The sequence below is a fragment of the Ictidomys tridecemlineatus genome, assembly GCF_052094955.1.
Source record: "Ictidomys tridecemlineatus isolate mIctTri1 chromosome 3 unlocalized genomic scaffold, mIctTri1.hap1 SUPER_3_unloc_1, whole genome shotgun sequence".
Lineage (NCBI taxonomy): Eukaryota > Metazoa > Chordata > Mammalia > Rodentia > Sciuridae > Ictidomys > Ictidomys tridecemlineatus.
Genome location: NW_027520953.1, coordinates 13,000 through 30,856, shown reverse-complemented (window position 1 = coordinate 30,856; position 17,857 = coordinate 13,000). Strand labels below are relative to the sequence as shown.

The 17,857-nt window shown below is 42.3% G+C and overlaps 1 protein-coding gene across 5 annotated transcripts in view; it reads left to right on the top strand.

Moving 5' to 3' along the window:
• LOC144372237 (palmitoyltransferase ZDHHC19-like) overlaps positions 1 to 17,857 on the top strand; it is a 41,106-nt gene that overhangs the window by 10,250 nt on the left and 12,999 nt on the right. For 2 of the 5 annotated variants that reach the window (XM_078035615.1, XM_078035614.1), the window contains exons 4-12: positions 323 to 492; positions 928 to 1,033; positions 6,300 to 6,370; positions 6,721 to 6,859; positions 11,147 to 11,294; positions 13,038 to 13,069; positions 13,552 to 13,656; positions 15,815 to 15,962; positions 17,730 to 17,761. In XM_078035615.1, the coding sequence (XP_077891741.1) occupies positions 323 to 492; positions 928 to 1,033; positions 6,300 to 6,370; positions 6,721 to 6,859; positions 11,147 to 11,294; positions 13,038 to 13,069; positions 13,552 to 13,656; positions 15,815 to 15,962; positions 17,730 to 17,761 (951 nt within the window). The remainder of the gene's footprint in view (positions 1 to 322; positions 493 to 927; positions 1,034 to 6,299; positions 6,371 to 6,720; positions 6,860 to 11,146; positions 11,295 to 13,037; positions 13,070 to 13,551; positions 13,657 to 15,814; positions 15,963 to 17,729; positions 17,762 to 17,857) is intronic. The other 3 variants (XM_078035618.1, XM_078035616.1, XM_078035617.1) reach the window with 3 other exon arrangements.

Here is a 17,857-nt window from a genome sequence, read left to right as displayed (position 1 = left end):
GCAGACAGCCGGTAGTGGAAGGGTATTTTTTTCATCCTTTTCCAGTACTTGAGGAAACGGAGGCCCAGAGTTTTCATGTCCTGGTCCACGTGACACCAGGCAGGTCTTGTCTCTAAAGACCTCACTCAGGACAGGTGACCTGATGAGCCATGGGGTCCTAACTGTGCTCTCAGCATGGAAATGCCAGGTTCTTGCTGAGATGGGAACCCTTATGTAAGGTCAAGAGCAGGCGGCCTAGAGAGCTGCGTAGGGGAGGCCTCAGGATTAGGGGGTGATGGAGGCCAATCCAGAAGGACCCTCAGACCTGTCTCCTCTCCCCTAGGAGTTCGACCACCATTGCAGGTGGGTGAATAACTGCGTGGGGCACCGAAACATCCGGCTCTACCTGCTACTCCTCATGTCCTTGTGCCTGTATCTGGGTACCGTGCTGGCCACCTGCGTGGTTTTCATCATACACAGGAGGAACATGGCGTTTTTGGACAAAATCATGACGTATCCACACAGTCCCAAGGGCCCACACTGGGAAGAGCTGGTGTGGTGGGGAGGGAGGGGCAAACAGCCCAGTAGGGTCAGGGTGGCAGGGGAGGGGCTGATGTGGGCGGGGCTAGAGGGAGAAGTCACTTGGCAAGACCTGTGAGGGACAGTTGGAAGGCCAGTGGAGTCAGGGACATGGGCGGGGTAGGATGCCTGTGGAGTTAAGAATCTAGGGGCCCACAGAGTAGGGTAATGAAAGTTGAAAAGGGACAGGTGGGAGGACAGAGTGGTGGAGGGAGGTTTCCCTTGGTTCTACTGGACTAACTGTCCAGTCCAGGGAGGGAGAGCCATGAGCGGTGCTATCTGGGGCAGGAGGGTAGGAGGGAGCAGTGGGGTCCAAAGCGGGGCCAGGGAGGAGCTCTTCCGTGGCTTCCCTTCTTAGCCTGTGCACAGCATCCTAGTGGCTGTACCCGCTGGGGCCCTCCTGGTCCCACTCATCCTGCAATTGTTCATCAAGGCAGTGGCAGTGGGCACCGCCAGGCGACCCTATGAGGAGAAGGTAAGTGGTGAGTGCGTGTGCCCTTGGCTGTGTGGAGGCATCTTGCACCTCTTCAATTAGACACTTTGTGCGCTTTCTCCACTGCCCTTGGCCTTGAGGATGCCTCATGAGTCCTTCCAGACCCACCTCTGAAGATGCAGCTCAGATATTTCTATACCCTGGAGCTTGGGTCCATTCTGCCTCCTCGGTGCATTGCATTGAAAGCCTACTGTGTGCTGGGTGTGCTAGGTGGCGGTTATTTGAGGGATGGGTGTAGGGGTGAGTAAGTACATCATGCACTAGTGTTGATAAGCAACCTGCCATCAGAATAACACCCGGAGACACCAGGAACACTCTGAGCAAGGGGTCAGTCCTGAGTGGTGTAGCCGACTGGAAGAGACTGGGAGTTTGGCGAAGCCCATGCTGTAGAGGAGATGCCACTCTCTGTGTCCTAGGTGTGCTTTTGGAGAGGCAGACAGGAGGGCATTGACTGTGCAAGGTACAATTTTGTAGAAAGGCACAGAAATCTGAAAGTAGGGTGTTAACAGAATGATGAAGAAATGGATCCTAGTTCAAACACAAGATGACATGGGCAATGAGGTTGACCCCATGGGGGTCAAGATTAGAAAGGCCCAGAAAGCCAAGCATGGAATTTTGTTTGGAAGAACTGGAAACCTGGGAGCCATGAAAAATTCTGTGAACATGTCATTCATTGAGGGGTAATTAGTAAATTCACCCTTTTTCATCTATAGTTAGGGATTTTGACAAATGACGTTGTGTACTCTCCATCAAGATCAAGGTTAACCAGTTTCACTACCCCAGAAAATCCTTTCATCTCCTGTTGTCATTTTCTCTCCCTGAGTCCTTGTGGTTTTTCTCTTTCCGGAATCGTGCATAAATGGTGTTGTGGGCTTTCTAGTCTGGCTTCCTTCACTGAGCAGGATGCATTTGAGATTCGTCTATGTAGTTGCTCACATCAGTAGTTTATTGTCTTTTGTTTCTGTGTAGTATTGTATTTCCCTACAGACTATTTGTACATTCACCAATTGAAGGATTTTTACTTTGCATCTAGGTTTTGGCAGAATTTTTGTTTTCTGTTTGTACCAAAGATTGAACCCAGAGGTGATTAACCACTGAGCGACAATCCCAGCCTCAGCAACTCCAACCCCCAGCACCCTTATGTTTTCTTTTTGAAAAATTTTTAAAATTTTGAGAAAGGGTCTTACTAAGTTGCTTAAGGCTTTCCTAAGTTACTGAGGCTTTGAACTTGTCACCCACTTGCCTTAGCCTCCCAAGCCATTAAAGTCATGGGGAACTGTGCCCAGCCAGTTTCAGACAGTTATAAATAAAGCTGCTACAACAACCATTGATGCATAGACATGTGGACATAAGTTTTCATTTCTGTTGGGTAAATTGTTAAGGGTGGCATTGCTGAGTCATAAGATAAACATATGGGACGTTTTAGATAACAACTCTACTGTTTCTATTTTGTACCAGCAATGAATGAGAATTCCAGTTGCTCCACATCCTCACTAGCATTTGACACTGTCATTGGTCACTATTCTTTTTTGTTTTCAAATTGTAGCCTGTCTAATAAATGAGTAGTGGTATATCACTAGGGCTCCACTCTGTATTTTCCTAATGACTAATGATGTTGAGCATATTTTCGTGTCTTATAAGCCATGGGTATATTGATGGTGAAGTGTTTGCTCCAAACTTTTCCCCATTTTTTAAAAAAAAACTGTGTTATTTTTTATTGAGTTTTAGGTGTTCTCTATACTGGATTCAGATCTATGTGTTGCAAATCTTTTCTTGCAATTCATGGCTTGATATTTCATTTTCTTCATCGCATCTTCCAAAGAGCAGGAGTCCTTAGTGTTGATGTTTTTCCAGCACTGAGGATTGAACCAGGGGTGCTCGACCACTGAGCTTCTTCCCCAGCATTCGTTGTTGTTCACTCTGAATGGAACTTCATGTCCTGTGGAGCAGTTTCATTGCTTTCTTCCCCATCTATCTTTATTGCTTTTTCTTTGAGCATCCACTAGGAATCATAGGAGTGGGCATCTTTGCCCTGGGATTCCTTTAGTGTGGCAATCACTTGACTAAAGGCTCTTTCAGGAAGATTGGTGGGCAGCATCAGTGGGGGAGGGGAAGCTGCAGACCCAGATAGCAGAACAGACAGAGGAGCCTGTCTGCTCATCACCTCTCATCCTTTTAGTCAGCACCCCACCACTGCCATATGTGGTTCCCTCCCACCTGTGACTCCTGTGCTTGGTCCTTATTCCTCAGCCCTGTGGTCTGCCTGTCTTCTCCTCTCTCCAGCTTCTAGTATCATCATTGAGTTTTCCTGGCATCCTGTTCCCTTCCTCCATCCTGTGGTTCTTCCATCCCTAGGTCAGGCCATAGTCCATTGCTCTTCCTCCTCTGCTCAGGGTGAGGCCTTCCAAGTCCAGGATCCCCAAGTCTCAAGGGACCTAAATGTGGTCTGCATTCTAAGATTTACCAGACAGGGCTCCTTTCTATTAATGGCAGCACTAATTTCAGGCACTGATCCCATGTTCCAACTTTCACTCCCACCATTCTCCATTCCCTGTCTGCAACTCCTTCTAGACTCACTTGCTTGGTGGTTGGTGGCAAAGACTCTGGTGAAGACCACATAAGTTCAAATCGCAGCTCTAGAACTGAGCAGCAGGGAGACCTGGGGTATGCTACATAGCCCCTGGTCACTCATTTTCGCTATCTGTAAAACAGGGAATTGTGGGTTAATTCATGTAAACCTCATAGAACAGTGGCTGGTACCAGAGAGTGCCATGTGTGCTGCTGTTACATCACTACCATTCCTTCCCATGGTCATCTACACATGTTTGTGCTCAGCTTAAATGTCACACAAGTCCCAGCCTTAACATCCCAGGCCTCCACTCCACCTGTTGTACCTTCTGGGCCTTATTTCCTGAAAGAGTTGACCTTGCTCACTAGCTCCCCCTTCACTTCCTGGCCCAAGTCAGCCCAGCCCTTGCTGTCAGGATGATGCTCTCATTAATGGCCAAATTCAGCAGACATCTTCAGACTACTCTTTCTGGTCTAGACACAGCCTCTGAAACCAGAAGTCGCTGTCTCAGCACTTAACTCTCTGGGCTTCTCCTCTGCATGTCCCTGGGTGGTGTGAGCTGGGTTGCCTACGTGGTTCCCATGATACTCTCTCTCTGCTCTTCCCTTTCCACTCCCCTTGGTGCACAGGGCCTCAGGTTGCAACAGCTGCCCTCACCCACTGAAAGTAGGTTGGCCATGCTGTTTGCAGGGTGCTTTCCATCCCCAGTGCAGTGACGGGGCTTTGTTTCTTTGCTACTCAGTATTGAACCCAGGGGCACTTTACCACTGAGCTACATTCCCAGTCCCTGCTACTTATTATTATGAATCAGGGTCTCACTAAGTTGCTGAGGCTGGTCTCAAACCTGCCTTAGTTTCCCAAGTCACTGGGATTACACGTGTGTGCCACCGTGCCTGGTTGGACAGAAGCATTTTTGATGCCCTGAAATATTTCTGATGGGGGTGCATCTCAGTGGTAGAGTGTGTGCTTAGCATGTGCAAGGCCCTGAATTCTTCAATCCCCAGCACACAGAGAAAAGACATCTGAATCAATGAGTGAACCATCAAACAGAAGAATCAACATTTGGGGATAGAAGGAAAGAGGAAAGGAACAGAGAGAAGCCTGGTGCCCTGACCCCCCAGGATAAGGGGAAGAAGTAGAGGCAGCAGGAAGTTGGGCAGAAGATGGGGCAAGAAGAAGATGCCGCTGGATTTTGGTCCTGTGGAGTGTGAGGGTGTTTGAGACACAGAATGGGAGCAGGAGCCCCAAGAGTGGAGCCAGTGAGAGAGGCTGGTCTGGGTGCCTCAGAGCTGTTGGATTCCAGTTGGTGTGTGATAGGGTTGCATGTGGGGGGAGGATGGTATTCACATTTACTGCTCTGTTCTTAGAAATTTACTATCATTCCTTAAACATTTTCTATACTTTATGTACGATATTTTCTACACATGATATATATCTAATCAAATATTCTTTCTCAAAGTTTAAAGATTCTGTAATTTTTTAATGCTCCACTATTAATTAATTTCTTCTGGTACTAGGGATTGAACCCACAGGTGCTTTACCACCAAAGCTGCATCCCTAATCCTTGCTCTATTTTGTTTTGAGATAGGGTGTCACTAAATTGTTGAGGGCCTTGCTAAGTTGTTGAGACTGGCCTTGAACTTGTGATCCTCCAGCCTCAAAATCCCAATTCCCTGGGGTTACAGGTGTGTGCCACTGTACCTGGTGGTATATACTCATTTCTTAAGTACTGTGAACACCTTAAAGGAGGCAGAACCTCATAGAGGACATTGATTTGAGTTGCTTTCTGGACATATTCCAGAGCTGTTCTGGTGTGGAATCGTCTTTCCTTCAGGGGAGGAGAGTGTTGAAGATGAAAGTCTTCATGTGTAGGCCATTGGAGACTTGGGGTGGATAGAGGTGCTGCTGGGCCACTTTCCATTATAAAAGAGTATTTGCTACTTAAAGTTCATGAAGTTGGGGTGAAACTCAACCTGTTCTGGAAAGAGGAGTGGTCGAGACTGATGGATGGACTCAGGGGAAAGAGAAAGTAGATTAAGGGAGAGGAGAAGCCAGTCAGAGTCCTGGGAAGGACATGACCTTTGAGTTTGACCTTTCCTGCTTTGTGTACAGAAGGTCTTCAGCTCAGATTTTCTTGGAAAATCTGATTTTTGACTAGGGAAATATGTCTGGGCATCCCCTGCTGGCCACTGGTCTCCCAGATAGTGAAACTCAATGAAGGTAGATTTTTAGAAAAATCGAGAGGTAAGAGAGTCAAGTGGGAGTGGGGTGGTGACACGATCTTTGGATCAGTTGAGCAGAACAGCACGGGACAGACCTTAAAAGGTACCTGGAAGGATGAGGTGAGAGGACAGGTGAGGCCAATGGAGACAGAGCAAGGATCCTACAAAGGGAAGCACTAGGGGATGAGGAGCCCTGAGAAGGCAGGAGAGGTGGGTGCTGGGTCAGCACTGTCTGGGGACAGCTGCTCACAAGTGGGTTGAGGGAGGTCACGCTTCCTGGGAGCCTGGGAAGGCAGGAGGCCCTGGGTCACTCTTGGGCACCCCTGTACCTAGAGCCTGGCCACAGGCCCAGGTTGAGCCCTGGATTGACTGACCAACTTAGCCAGGGTCCCTGGGAGATGGCCGTGTCCAGTCCTGCTGATTCTGAGCTCCTCTTCCCTTCCTCATCTCCCTCCAGTATGACAAGGCATTCAATGTGGGCTGCCCGAGAAATTGTTACATCGCACTCTGTGCACCCTTGGGACCTAAGTAAGTTGGTAAACCAAGGGCTCAAGTGGTGGACCCTGGGGCTGGTGGGCGGGGGGGGTTGATGCTGGGTCTAGTTCCCTGGTCCCTGTCCCCAGCTCCCAGCCTTAACACTCCTGTTCCTTTCCTTTGGGGTTTTCTCCAGGGCACTCTGGGAGTTTCTGGGAATTTCACTCTTCCTTGGTGTTGTAGGTTCTTGCCCCAAGAAATGTGCTCGAGGGGAATGGCAGCCTAGATAAGGCTCCTGGATGAGAGCCCTGGGCTCTGTGCTTTCCCAGCTGAGGGTGAGAGTGGTCAGGGAGACCAGGCCAAGGTGGGTAGTGACTCCTTGCATTTGGCCTGTTGCTTCCCAGGTACATGTCCGAGGCGGTCTGCATTCAGGTGGACCAGGGGACCAACTGGGGGCCAAAAGAACTCCTTAAAGACCTCCTTTGGCCCAGGTGCACCACTCAGGCCCCCCCAAGGAGTGGCAAGGCTGCACCTGTACAGAAGGTAAGGAGTATCGGGTGTGCTTTGAACCTTGGGGGTCTGTGGTTGCACATGTGTTGGGAGAAGCCCCGGATGTATGGCTGGCCCTAAAGCTGAAGCACTTGGAGCATAAGGAGTGGGATTATGGACCTGGAGGGTGCAGGGTCCAGGTCACAGGGCTTCAGAGCACATCCAGGTGTCCCTGGATAGAGAAAGAGAAAAGACTAAAACACACTTTCTGGTTGGCTTTGTGTCAGTCCTTACTTTTTTGGTCTTCAGTTTCCTCATCTATTAATGAAGACTGAGACTAGTCCAGTAGTTTATGTGTTAAAGAAAATTCTGTTTCTTTTATATGTGTGTGTGTATGTGTATTGTTTGTGTGTATGTGTGTATGTATGTACATGTATAAATATCAGTTGTAGATGGACACATATATTTATTATATTTGTTTATTTTTATGTGGTGCCATGGATTGAACCTAGTTCCTCATGCATGCTAGGCAAGCACTCTACCCCAGAGCCACAACCCCAGCACTCCAGATTCTTTATTTATGGAAATTTTTGACATAAAATGTGAAACATTTGTGTGGAGCATTAGGTGTACAGTGGGGTGGGTAACCCACAGTGCCCCCCATGGTCCCTTGCTGTGGTGTGGTGCCAGCTCTCTCCCTTGTCCTGCCTCTAGGCATCCAGGGACTTGACTGTGAGCTGTGGGGTGGAGGATAGGGAGATCCCTCACGTACTGACTCTGATTTTAGCTTCTCATCAGCCCAGTGGTGCATTGGGAGGCTTCCAAGGGAGGCTTGGCCTCCTATTCTCCCTTCACACCCAGCAATGCCAGGACAAGCAGCAGAAGTTCATCCCCTGACCCCCATGTGGGGGGTCTCTTGTTCCTGAGTCCTCACTCCCCTGTTGAGAGTGCCAAGACCCCCATGTCTGTTATATACACATATTTTGTGCTGCTTCCTATGGCAGCTGTGCCTATGTGTCCTAGGTTCAGGAAAGTGTGGGTGGAGGCTCTGAGGGGCTGGGACAGAGCCCTCCTGGAAGGGAAGATCCTTGCTCTCTGGAGACTCAAGCTCATGAACCAACACTGCCTGACTCTTTGCCCTTGGGCAAGACATTCAGCATGTCTCTCATCCTTAAAATGTGGCAACAGTAATAATCACAGTCACTGACCTGGCTGGCTTCCTGGCAAGGGCTTCAGATGGACAATACCCACCAGCGTGGGTAATACCAAGTGTGCCGGAAAGGATTCCATATAATAGGAAGGGAACTTGTTTATTATGAGTCCTAATAGGATAGTAGATTACTCAGAAATTACAAAGTTTCAGTTAAACATGAGTAAGTTTTGGAGATATAATGGTCAATAAGGTTGTTCCAGTTAATTTACTGCACACTTGAAAACTGATAATATAGTTGGGTACAGCGGTGCCCATCTATAAGCCCAGCTACTCAAGAAACTGAGGCAGGAGGATCACAAGTCAAGGATCAGTAACTTAAAGAGAATTATTTTCTGTATCAAAGAAAAGTTTTGAGGATGTAGGTCAATGGTAACACACCCCTGAATTGAATCCTAAGATGTGGAAAAGGAAAGAAAAATTGACCATCAGTTTTGTGGGTTTTCTGTTTGTTTGAGGTGGAGTTCCCAGTATGTTGGCCAGGCCAGTCTTGAACTTCTGAGGTCAAGCAAACCTCCTATGTCAGTGTGCTGAGTCCTGGAAGGCAGGTGTGCACCACTGGACTGGCTAGAAAAGGGATTGTAAACTGGGTTTGGCGGCACATGACTAATTCCAGCAACTCAGGAACTGAGGCACCTTTAGGCCATCCTCTGCAATTAGCAAGACTGTATCTCAAAATAAGAAGAGCTAGGGAAAAAGCCAAGTGGTAGGATGTCCTTAGGCTAAACCCCCCAGTGCTGGGGGAAAATGTGTGTATACACACATACACACACACATACACACACACAATACACTCTCTCTCACACACACACACACACACACACACACATACACATAGATATAAAGATATATACACACACATATATATATTTCATTATATAGGAGGATTAGGAGATTTTAGATTTCTGCTTTGGGGCTAGTATGAATAAGCATGAAAACTCATGTCCTTGAGCATGCTAGGCAAGAGCTCTACCATTGAGCCACACCAGAGACCTTACATTTAAATTTGGGTTATTTTCTCACTGTTAGTTATTAGAGTACCCCACTTTTATCTCTTTTTTCCCCATTTTTTTGGGCGTGAGGGGGCTTCCTGTGATGCTCAGACTGGTCTCAAATTCGTGGGCTGCAGTGACTCTCCTGCTCCTGATTTCTGAGCAGGGGGATTACAGGTGCATGCCACCACACTTGGCTGTACAATCTCATATTTATAAGACATTTTACATGAGATAGGAATCCCAGAATAAAAAAGAGCAATTTAAGATGACTGGGCATAGTGATGTCTGCCTATCATCCCAGTAGCTCAGGAGGCTGAGGCAAAAGGATCATAAGTTTGAGACCAGCCTGGGCAGTTTTAGCAAGACCCTACCTCAAAGTAAAAAGGGCTGGGAATGTAGCTCAGTGGTATAATGCTCCTGGCTTCAATACCTAGTACTTCCAAAAACAATTTAAAGAATAAAAACATTAGGGCTAGGGATGTGGCTCACTGTTACAGTGCTTTCCCAGCAGGCTTGAAGCCCTGGGTTAGAGCCTTAGCACTATATAAAAATAAATAAAATAAAGGTATTGTGTCCATCTACAACTAATATATTTTTTTAAATAAACATGAAAGCTGGGCTTTGTGGCACATGCCTGTATTTCCAGCTACTCTGCAGACTGATACATAAAGATCACTTGAGTCCATGAGTTTGAGATAAGCCTGGGGAAATTGGTGAGACTGTAAATCCCGAATAATAATAGTATTAATGATCATAATAATAATGATAATAACTTGTGTAGCCAAGCACGTTGGTTCACCCTGTAATCCCAGAGGCTCCACGTAGTGGTAGGATGATCACAGGTTTGATACATGTGTTGGGGTCTTAACAAGACTCTTGTCCCAAATTTGCAAAAGGGTAGAGGACTGGGGATGAAGCTCTGTGTTAAAGCACCCTTGGATTCAGTCCCCAGTCCAGCAGATGGGGGAGGAAAAAGCCAATTTTCTCCATAACATTAAGACCTTGGAAGTAAAGGTAACTTGTGGTAATGTTTAGCAGGTGCTTACCAGCTTGATGCCCTGGGTTTAATCCCAAATACCAAACAGCAAAAAAAAAAAAAAAAAAAAAAAAAAGTAAATAAATAAATAAATAAATAAAATAAAAACAAATAAAGTAAAAACCCTTTATGTGTATATCCCAAATCACAAATGAATATCTTACTTTTTCAAATACATACATTTTGACTCAGAAATGTAATATTTAGCATGTGTGTCCTTGGGGAACCAGAGAACAGCACATATTATGGGTTTTGTCCCATTATTTAGCTAGCAAAATGTTTTAAAAAATCAACTCAAATATCATTAGTAGTAAATTGATTAAAAATATGGCATGACCATGTAATGTACTACAAGATTATTTGAAATGAATTTAGCGGAAAAAACTGTAATGTTTTCCTGGGTTCAGTGGAGCATGATTGTAATCCCAGCAGCTTTTGAGACTGATTTAGGAGGTTTGCAAGTCCAAAGCCAGACTCAGCAACTAATCGAGGAACTAAGCAATTTAGTGAGACCCTGTCTCAAAAAATAAAAAAGGCTGAGGGTATGGCTGAGTGGTTGAGTGCCCCTGAATTTAATCCCTGGTACTCCTCCTCCTCCCCACCAAAAAAGATCTTAAACAGTAATCACTGTATAAAGTGGGTTCTTGGTTTCAAAACACTACATTTGTATTCCCTGAATTGCTGAGGTTGGAATGAGCCTGCCATCCTGTGTTCTCTGTCTAAGCCTAGAGAAGAACCAGACATAAGAAAGGATCCTTCTTTCTGTCTGCTGTCCCTGACTTTTGCTCTTGGCTTAAGCCTTTTCAATTAGGAGCTACTCTGGTAGGTGAAGAACAAGGGGAAATACAGGTTTGACACTTCTGTCCCTCTCCCCAAACAAACCCAGCACTCCATTCCCATTCCTCTGTTTGGATCTTTACTGTTGATTTACAAAATAAATATGGAAAAGTAGAGTATTAGAAAACAAGACCATTTAGATTTTAGTCAAATCTAAAATTATGTGTATGGGTTTGTTTTATGTATGTTGATGTTTATCTCTGAAAATGGATAGTATTAGAGCAATTCAAACCACAACTCATGTCTGAATTTCTCTTTGTTAGGGCATGGCAGAGCAGGGGGCTCAGTTGCCACAAACCTTCAGGGTCCTCAAAGGAAAGCCAACGGAGCATCCTCTAGCTGTGCGGGGTGTCAACAAGTATTATAACGCCAGCACCTTGAAGAAGAAAAATCTCAGATTTCCTCCTACTGGTGAGACCTCAGACAGTGCTAAAAGACTGAATCCCATGGAAACTTGTGAAGCACTGATAGATAAAAAGATCATTTCTGGAAAAATAAAAGGCTACACGTTTTTGTTCCTATTTCTCCTACATAGATACTCTTTTTGTCAACTGTCTGGATGGCTCTTGAACATCATCTGGAGATTGAGGATTTCATTGATCTCATAATTTTGTTAGAACTGGAATTGGATCTGTTACATAGTTTTCCACATTTCTTATACATTATAATTCAACATGTTAGTGGGATTCACACTTGTTCCATGTTGTTACATTTACTTGGGTTTTTTTTTTTCTCCTCACGGGTTTAAATGTTTTTGAGTTGAGAAGGAAAAATTGTTGATTTCTAGACATGTTTATGCTAGAGATATGTTTATTGTCAGTGGCCTAGAAGGAATTTTCGCTTTATAAATGCATAGACCTTGAAATAAAAAGTATTTTCTATTCAAAAATTATAAAAATAAACATCTTACCTCAAAAAATTTATTCTTCAGAATTAGAATCTAAGTGGGTAAGAAGTAAAATATACTGGATTTTTAACAACAGTTTGTGTAAGGCAGCATTGGAATGAAGTCCACGAGGTGCAGTTGGTTGACTGATCCCTGGTATGTCTTTGGAGATTTAGTTAGACTCCCCTTCTCCTCGCTGGTTCTGCTGCTTTCTCTTCTTTGCACTGAACTTTAAAAGATGCAACATCATTTCTCTCATTTCTCTCTGTGCAGATTTTGCCCATTACAACCCCAAGATATATAATTTTTATTTAATATGCTTTCCATCTCTAAAGTCATTATATAGTTTTAAAAGTAATCTAAGTATGCAAAAATCATATGTGGTTGGATTAATTGTATTTAATATGTTTACATCATCACAGAGAGAAAGGCTATGTTCAAAATAGAAATAGACTTCTTTGCAACTAATACTGATCTTGACTTTTTCTATAAATAACTTATCTGGTATCCTTAGGAGAAGCTCGTACTTTTACCTAGAACTTCTGAGTCAACTAGCAAGTTGCATTTTACAAAGAAACAAACCATGTCAAAATTCTTTTCCCACTTGCCATGTTTGGTGGCTTTATATCCCCTTGCTCTTTGATACTCAAGAGTATTTGTCATATCACCTTTAGTGCTTAAGAAAGTATCTTAAACAAGGAATGTATTATTTTAATACAGCTTGGGTGGGTATGGGTTTCATTACACTTTGGTGGGGGCTGGGTACCGGGGGTTGCACCCAGGGTCACTCAACCCCTGAACCACATCCCCAGCTCTATTTTGTGTGTTATGTAGAGGCAGGGTCGCATTGAGTTTCTAAGCACCTAGCTAAATTGCTGAGGCTGGCTTTGAACTCAAGATCCTCCTGTCTTTGCCACTTAGGCCGATTGGATTACAGGCATGGAAATACCAGGCCAGGGCTCCATTACATTTTAATAACTTCATTGAAGTATAATTTACATACCATGAAATCCAATCATTTGAAAGATCAATTCAGGTTTTACCAAATGTATTTTTTTAAGGTTTGCTTAAGATTATAGAGTTAGTAGCTGAGTCTTATTAAATTATTATTTTTGTTACTATTACTGTCATATTTCTAGAGAAGTAATTCTACTTAAAATGAAATCGGTTTTAACACATTTCAGATGCTCCTCATTTATATTATTTATTATATTATAGAAAAGTTTTCTGTGATACATTGTTAACATTCCTTTCCCTTTCACTTTCAGAGAAGGATTGCTTCCCTTCTGGAACACCAGCAGTAAGTTGATGATGTATTTCTTATAGTTCTTGCTCTAATTAATGTTACCAAAAGAAATCTGTTTTTCATTTTTTTAATTTCTAAAATAAGAGGTAGGGCTGGGGTAGTGGCTCAGTGTTAGTGTGCTTGCCTGGCATGCATGAGGCACTGGGTTCCATTCTCAGCACCACATACAAATAAATAAAATAAGGGTTCATCAACAACTTTTAAAAAATGTTTAAAAAAATAAAATAAGAGGTAAAGAAATGTTTAATGTTTCTAAATAGCACTCCAGAATATTTATCATAATGTTTATTTACTTTTCCATATTTCAGAAAATCATCTTTAATTTTAATTGAATATATTGGAACCAGTGAGGATTAATCATTTAAAAATTAGCTATGGAAAAAATAACTTCTTAAAGTTTGTTTTAAAAAAAGAGACCTGGTCACCTTTTAATCTTTGACTTTTCCTGGCTTGTCTTCCTTTGCTCCTGAACACAGCTGAACACCAATGGACCGGAAACATCAGCAATAGTAATGGAGGAAGAGGATGGTGATGGAGAGGTGCAGCCTTTCACTGCCCCACAACGTGGCCACACAAGACCAGTGAGTGACTAATGACCTGGTGTGCACATCTGTGCATGTGTGTTTGAAAAACAGCTGTTTGCATTTGACTTTCAGAGATAATTTCAAAAAGGCTTCAACTTTAACATGTTTTACTATGAGAAGATTAATTTAAGATTAGAGTTTTTACCTAAAGAGTACTCATCAAAAACCACTTTTTTGAATAATAAAAATCAATGGTTTCTTTAAAAGAATACTTAACTCACTGGGTTTTTTCTTTCCATGCTTTGCCCCCCTTTCCAGAGAGATCAACTATTGCTGTGTTTTTTCTCTGTTTCATAATGTGGGTAACTCTTCTACCTAAAACTTAAATGTTTCTTCTTCCCCATCTTATGTACTTTATTTCTCCTTTTGACATTTCCCTCAAAGCATTGATGGCATTCTAAAGACAGTTGAGAGTGAAATTCCTCACCTGCTGAGGGAGAATTTCAGCAGTAATGAGCTCAGGTGGAGCCAGGGAGAGAAGTACTAAGGGGAATGGACTGTGATGTGGTGGCTCTGAGGACCGCCATTGGATTCCCATCTCATGACAGATGGCTACGTTTTCTATATTCCTTACAACTGGCTCTTTGAAATGAAAGGGAGAGTATGCAATATATTTGTGTAAAATGTTATGAGACTGGATTAATGATAGATTATTGTAGTGGAAACTACCACAGTGAAACATAAAGATAGAAATGAAAACAACTTTTAAATTCAATAGCATCAGTGAGCTGTGAGACAGTTTCAAGGGTTTTCATGATGTGTAATGAAGTTCTGATAGAAAAAACCAACCCAAAAAATCTATCTCCCAAAAGCTATTAACCGCTTCCTCAAATAAAGTAAAGTCAAAAGCACCTCTACCAACCTGAATAAATAAATGTCTTGTCTCTTATAAAAGTATCTTTAAAAGATAAAACCATTTAACTAAAAATAATAACAGTAAAGGCAGGAGATATGTATATAAAATGACAATAAGAGCTTCCAGGCCAAGAACAAGAACCCTAAGATTATTGTCCTGTGTGACATGGGGTGTCACATGATGGTGGAGGGTGATCATTCAAAGATGCAAACATTCAATAATAAGAGGGAGTCTTACCTAATCACTAAGCAGCTTAAGGCCCTGGGTTTAATCCCAAACACCAAACACACACACACAAAAAAAATTTGTTTAAAAATCCCTTCATGTATCTATCCCAAATCACAAATGAATATGTTACTTTCACCTACATACCTTTTGACCCAGAAATGCAATTTTTAGCATGTGTGTCCTAGGGAAACCATAGAGCAGCATAGATTATGGATTGTGTCCCATTATTTTGATAGCAAAATGTAGCAAAAAGTCAACTCAAATATCATTAGTAGTAAATTAATTAAAAATATGGCATGACCATTTAATGTACTACTAGATTATTTCAAATGTATTTAAGGGAAAAAAAAGTGTAATGTATTGCTGGGTTCAGTGGAGCATGACTGTAACCACAGAAGCTAGTGAGGCTGACTTAGGAGGTTTGCAAGTTCAAAGGCAGACTCAGCAATAAGCGAGGAACTAAGCAATTTAGTGAGACCCCTGTCTCAAAAATTAAAAAGGGTGAGGGTATGGCTGAGTGGTTGAGTGCCCCCTGAATTCAATCCCTTGTACTCCTCCTCCTCCCCGCCTAAAAAGATCTGAAACAGTAAACACTGTATAAAGTGGGTTCTTGGTTTCAAATCCCTATTTTTGTATTCCTTGAAGTGCTGAAGTTGGAATGGGCCAGCCGCCCTGTGTTCTGTATCTGTGTAAAGTTCGAGCAGAACCAGACATAAGGAAGCATTCTTCTTCCTGTTTGCTGTCCCCTGACTTATGCTCTTGGCTTAAGCCTTTTCCATTAGGAGCTACTCTGGTGGGTGATGAACAAGAGGAAATACAGGTTTGACACTTCTGTCCCTCTCCCCAAACAAACCCAGCACTCCATTCCCATTTTGTTGTTTGGATCTTTACTGTTGATTTGCAAAATAAATATGGAAAAGTAGAGTTTTAGAAAACGAGACCATTTAGAATTTAGTCAAATCTAAAATTATGTGTATGGGTTTGTTTTTTGTATGTTGATATTTATGTCTGAAAATGGATAGTATTAGAGCAATTCAAACCACAACTCATGTCTGAATTTCTCTTTGTTAGGGCATGGCAGAGCAGGGGGCTCAGTTGCCACAAACCTTCAGGGTCCTCAAAGGAAGGCCAACGGAGCATCCTCTAGCTGTGCGGGGTGTCAACAAGTGTTATAACGCCAGCACCTTGAAGAAGAAAAATCTCAGCTTTCCTCCTACTGGTGAGACCTCAGACAGTGGTAAAAGACTGAATCCCATGGAAACTTGTGAAGCACTGATAGATAAAAAGATCATTTCTGGAAAAATAAAAGGATAAACTGTATTGTTCCTACTTTCTCCTACATAGATACTGCTTTTTGTCAACTGTCCGGATGGCTCTTGAACATCATCTGGAGATTGAGGATTTCATTGATCTCATAATTTTGTTAGGAATGGAATTGGATCTGTTACATTTTCCCCCATATTTCTTATACATTATAATTCAACATGCTAGTGGGATTCACACTTGTTCCATGTTGTTACATTTACTTGGGTATTTTTTTTCCTCCTCACGGGTTTAAATGATTTTTAGTTGAGAAGGAAAAATTGTGGATTTCTAGACATGTTTATGCTAGAGATATGTTTATTGTCAGTGGCCTAGAAGGAATTTTTGCTTTATAAATGCATAGACCTTGAAATAAAAAGTATTTTCTATTCAAAAATTACATGCAAATACATAAAAATAAATACCTTACCTCAAAGGATTTATTCCTCAGAATTAGAATCTCAGTGAGTAAGAGTTGAAGTATACTAAATTTTTAAAAACAGTTTGCGTAAAGTAGCATCGGTGGAATGGAGTCCATGTGGTGCAGTTGGTTGAGCGATCCCTGGAATGTCTTTGGAGATTTAGTTAGACTCTCCTTCCCCAAGCTGGTTCTCCTGCTTTCTCTTCATTGCACTGTACATTAAAAGATGCAACATCGTTTCTCCCATTTCTCTCTGGGTAGATTTTGCCCATTACAACCCCAAGATATATAATTTTTATTTAATATGTTTTCCGTCTCTAAGTCATATATATAGTTTTTAAAAATAATCTAAGTATGCAAAAATCATATGTGGTTGGATTAATTGTATTTAATATGTTTACATCATCACAGAGAGAAAGGCTATGTTCAAAAAAGAAGTAGAGTTCTTTGCAAGTAATACTGATCTTGACTTTTTCTATAAATAACTTACCTGGTATCCTTAGGAAAAGCTCGTACTTTCACCTAGAACGTCTAAGTCAACTAGTAAGTTGCATTTTACAAAGAAACAAACCATGTCAAAAAGAATTCTTTTCCCAGTTGCCATGTTTGGTGGCTTTATATCACCTTGCTCCTTGGTACTCAAGAATATTTGTCAAATCACCTTTACTGCTTAAGAAAGTATCTTAAAGAAGAAATGTTTTATTTTAATACAGCTTGGGTGGGTATGGTTTTCATTACACTTTGGTGGGGGCAGGGTACCAGGGACTGAACCCAGGGTCACTCAACCCCTGAACCACATCCCCAGCTCTATTTTGTATGTTATGTAGAGGCAGGGTCGCATTGAGTTTCTAAGCACCTAGCTAAATTGCTTAGGCTGGCTTTGAACACAATATTCTCCTGTCTCTGCCTCTTGAGCCCTTTGGATTATAGGCATGGAATTACCAGGCTAGTTCTCCTTTATATTTTAATAACTTGATTGAAGTATAATTTACATACCATGAAATCCAGTCATTTGAATGATCAATTCAGGTTTTTCAAAATGTATTTTAAGGTTTCATTAAGATTAAAGAGTTAGTAGCTGAGTCTCATATAAATTTTATTTTTAAGTTACTATTACTATCATATATCTAGAGAAGTAATTCTACTTAAAATGAAATCAGTTTTAACACATTTCACTTGCTCCTCTTTTATATTATTTTTCTTTTTGTCATAGAAAAGTTTTCTGTGGTAAATTGTTAACATTCCTTTCCCTTTCATTTTCAGAGAAGGATTGCTTCCCTTCTGGAAGACCAGCAGTAAGTTGATGATGTATTTCTTATAGTTCTTGTTCTAATTAAGGTTACGAAAACAAATTTTTTTTTTAATTTCTAAAATAAGAGGTAGGGCTGGGG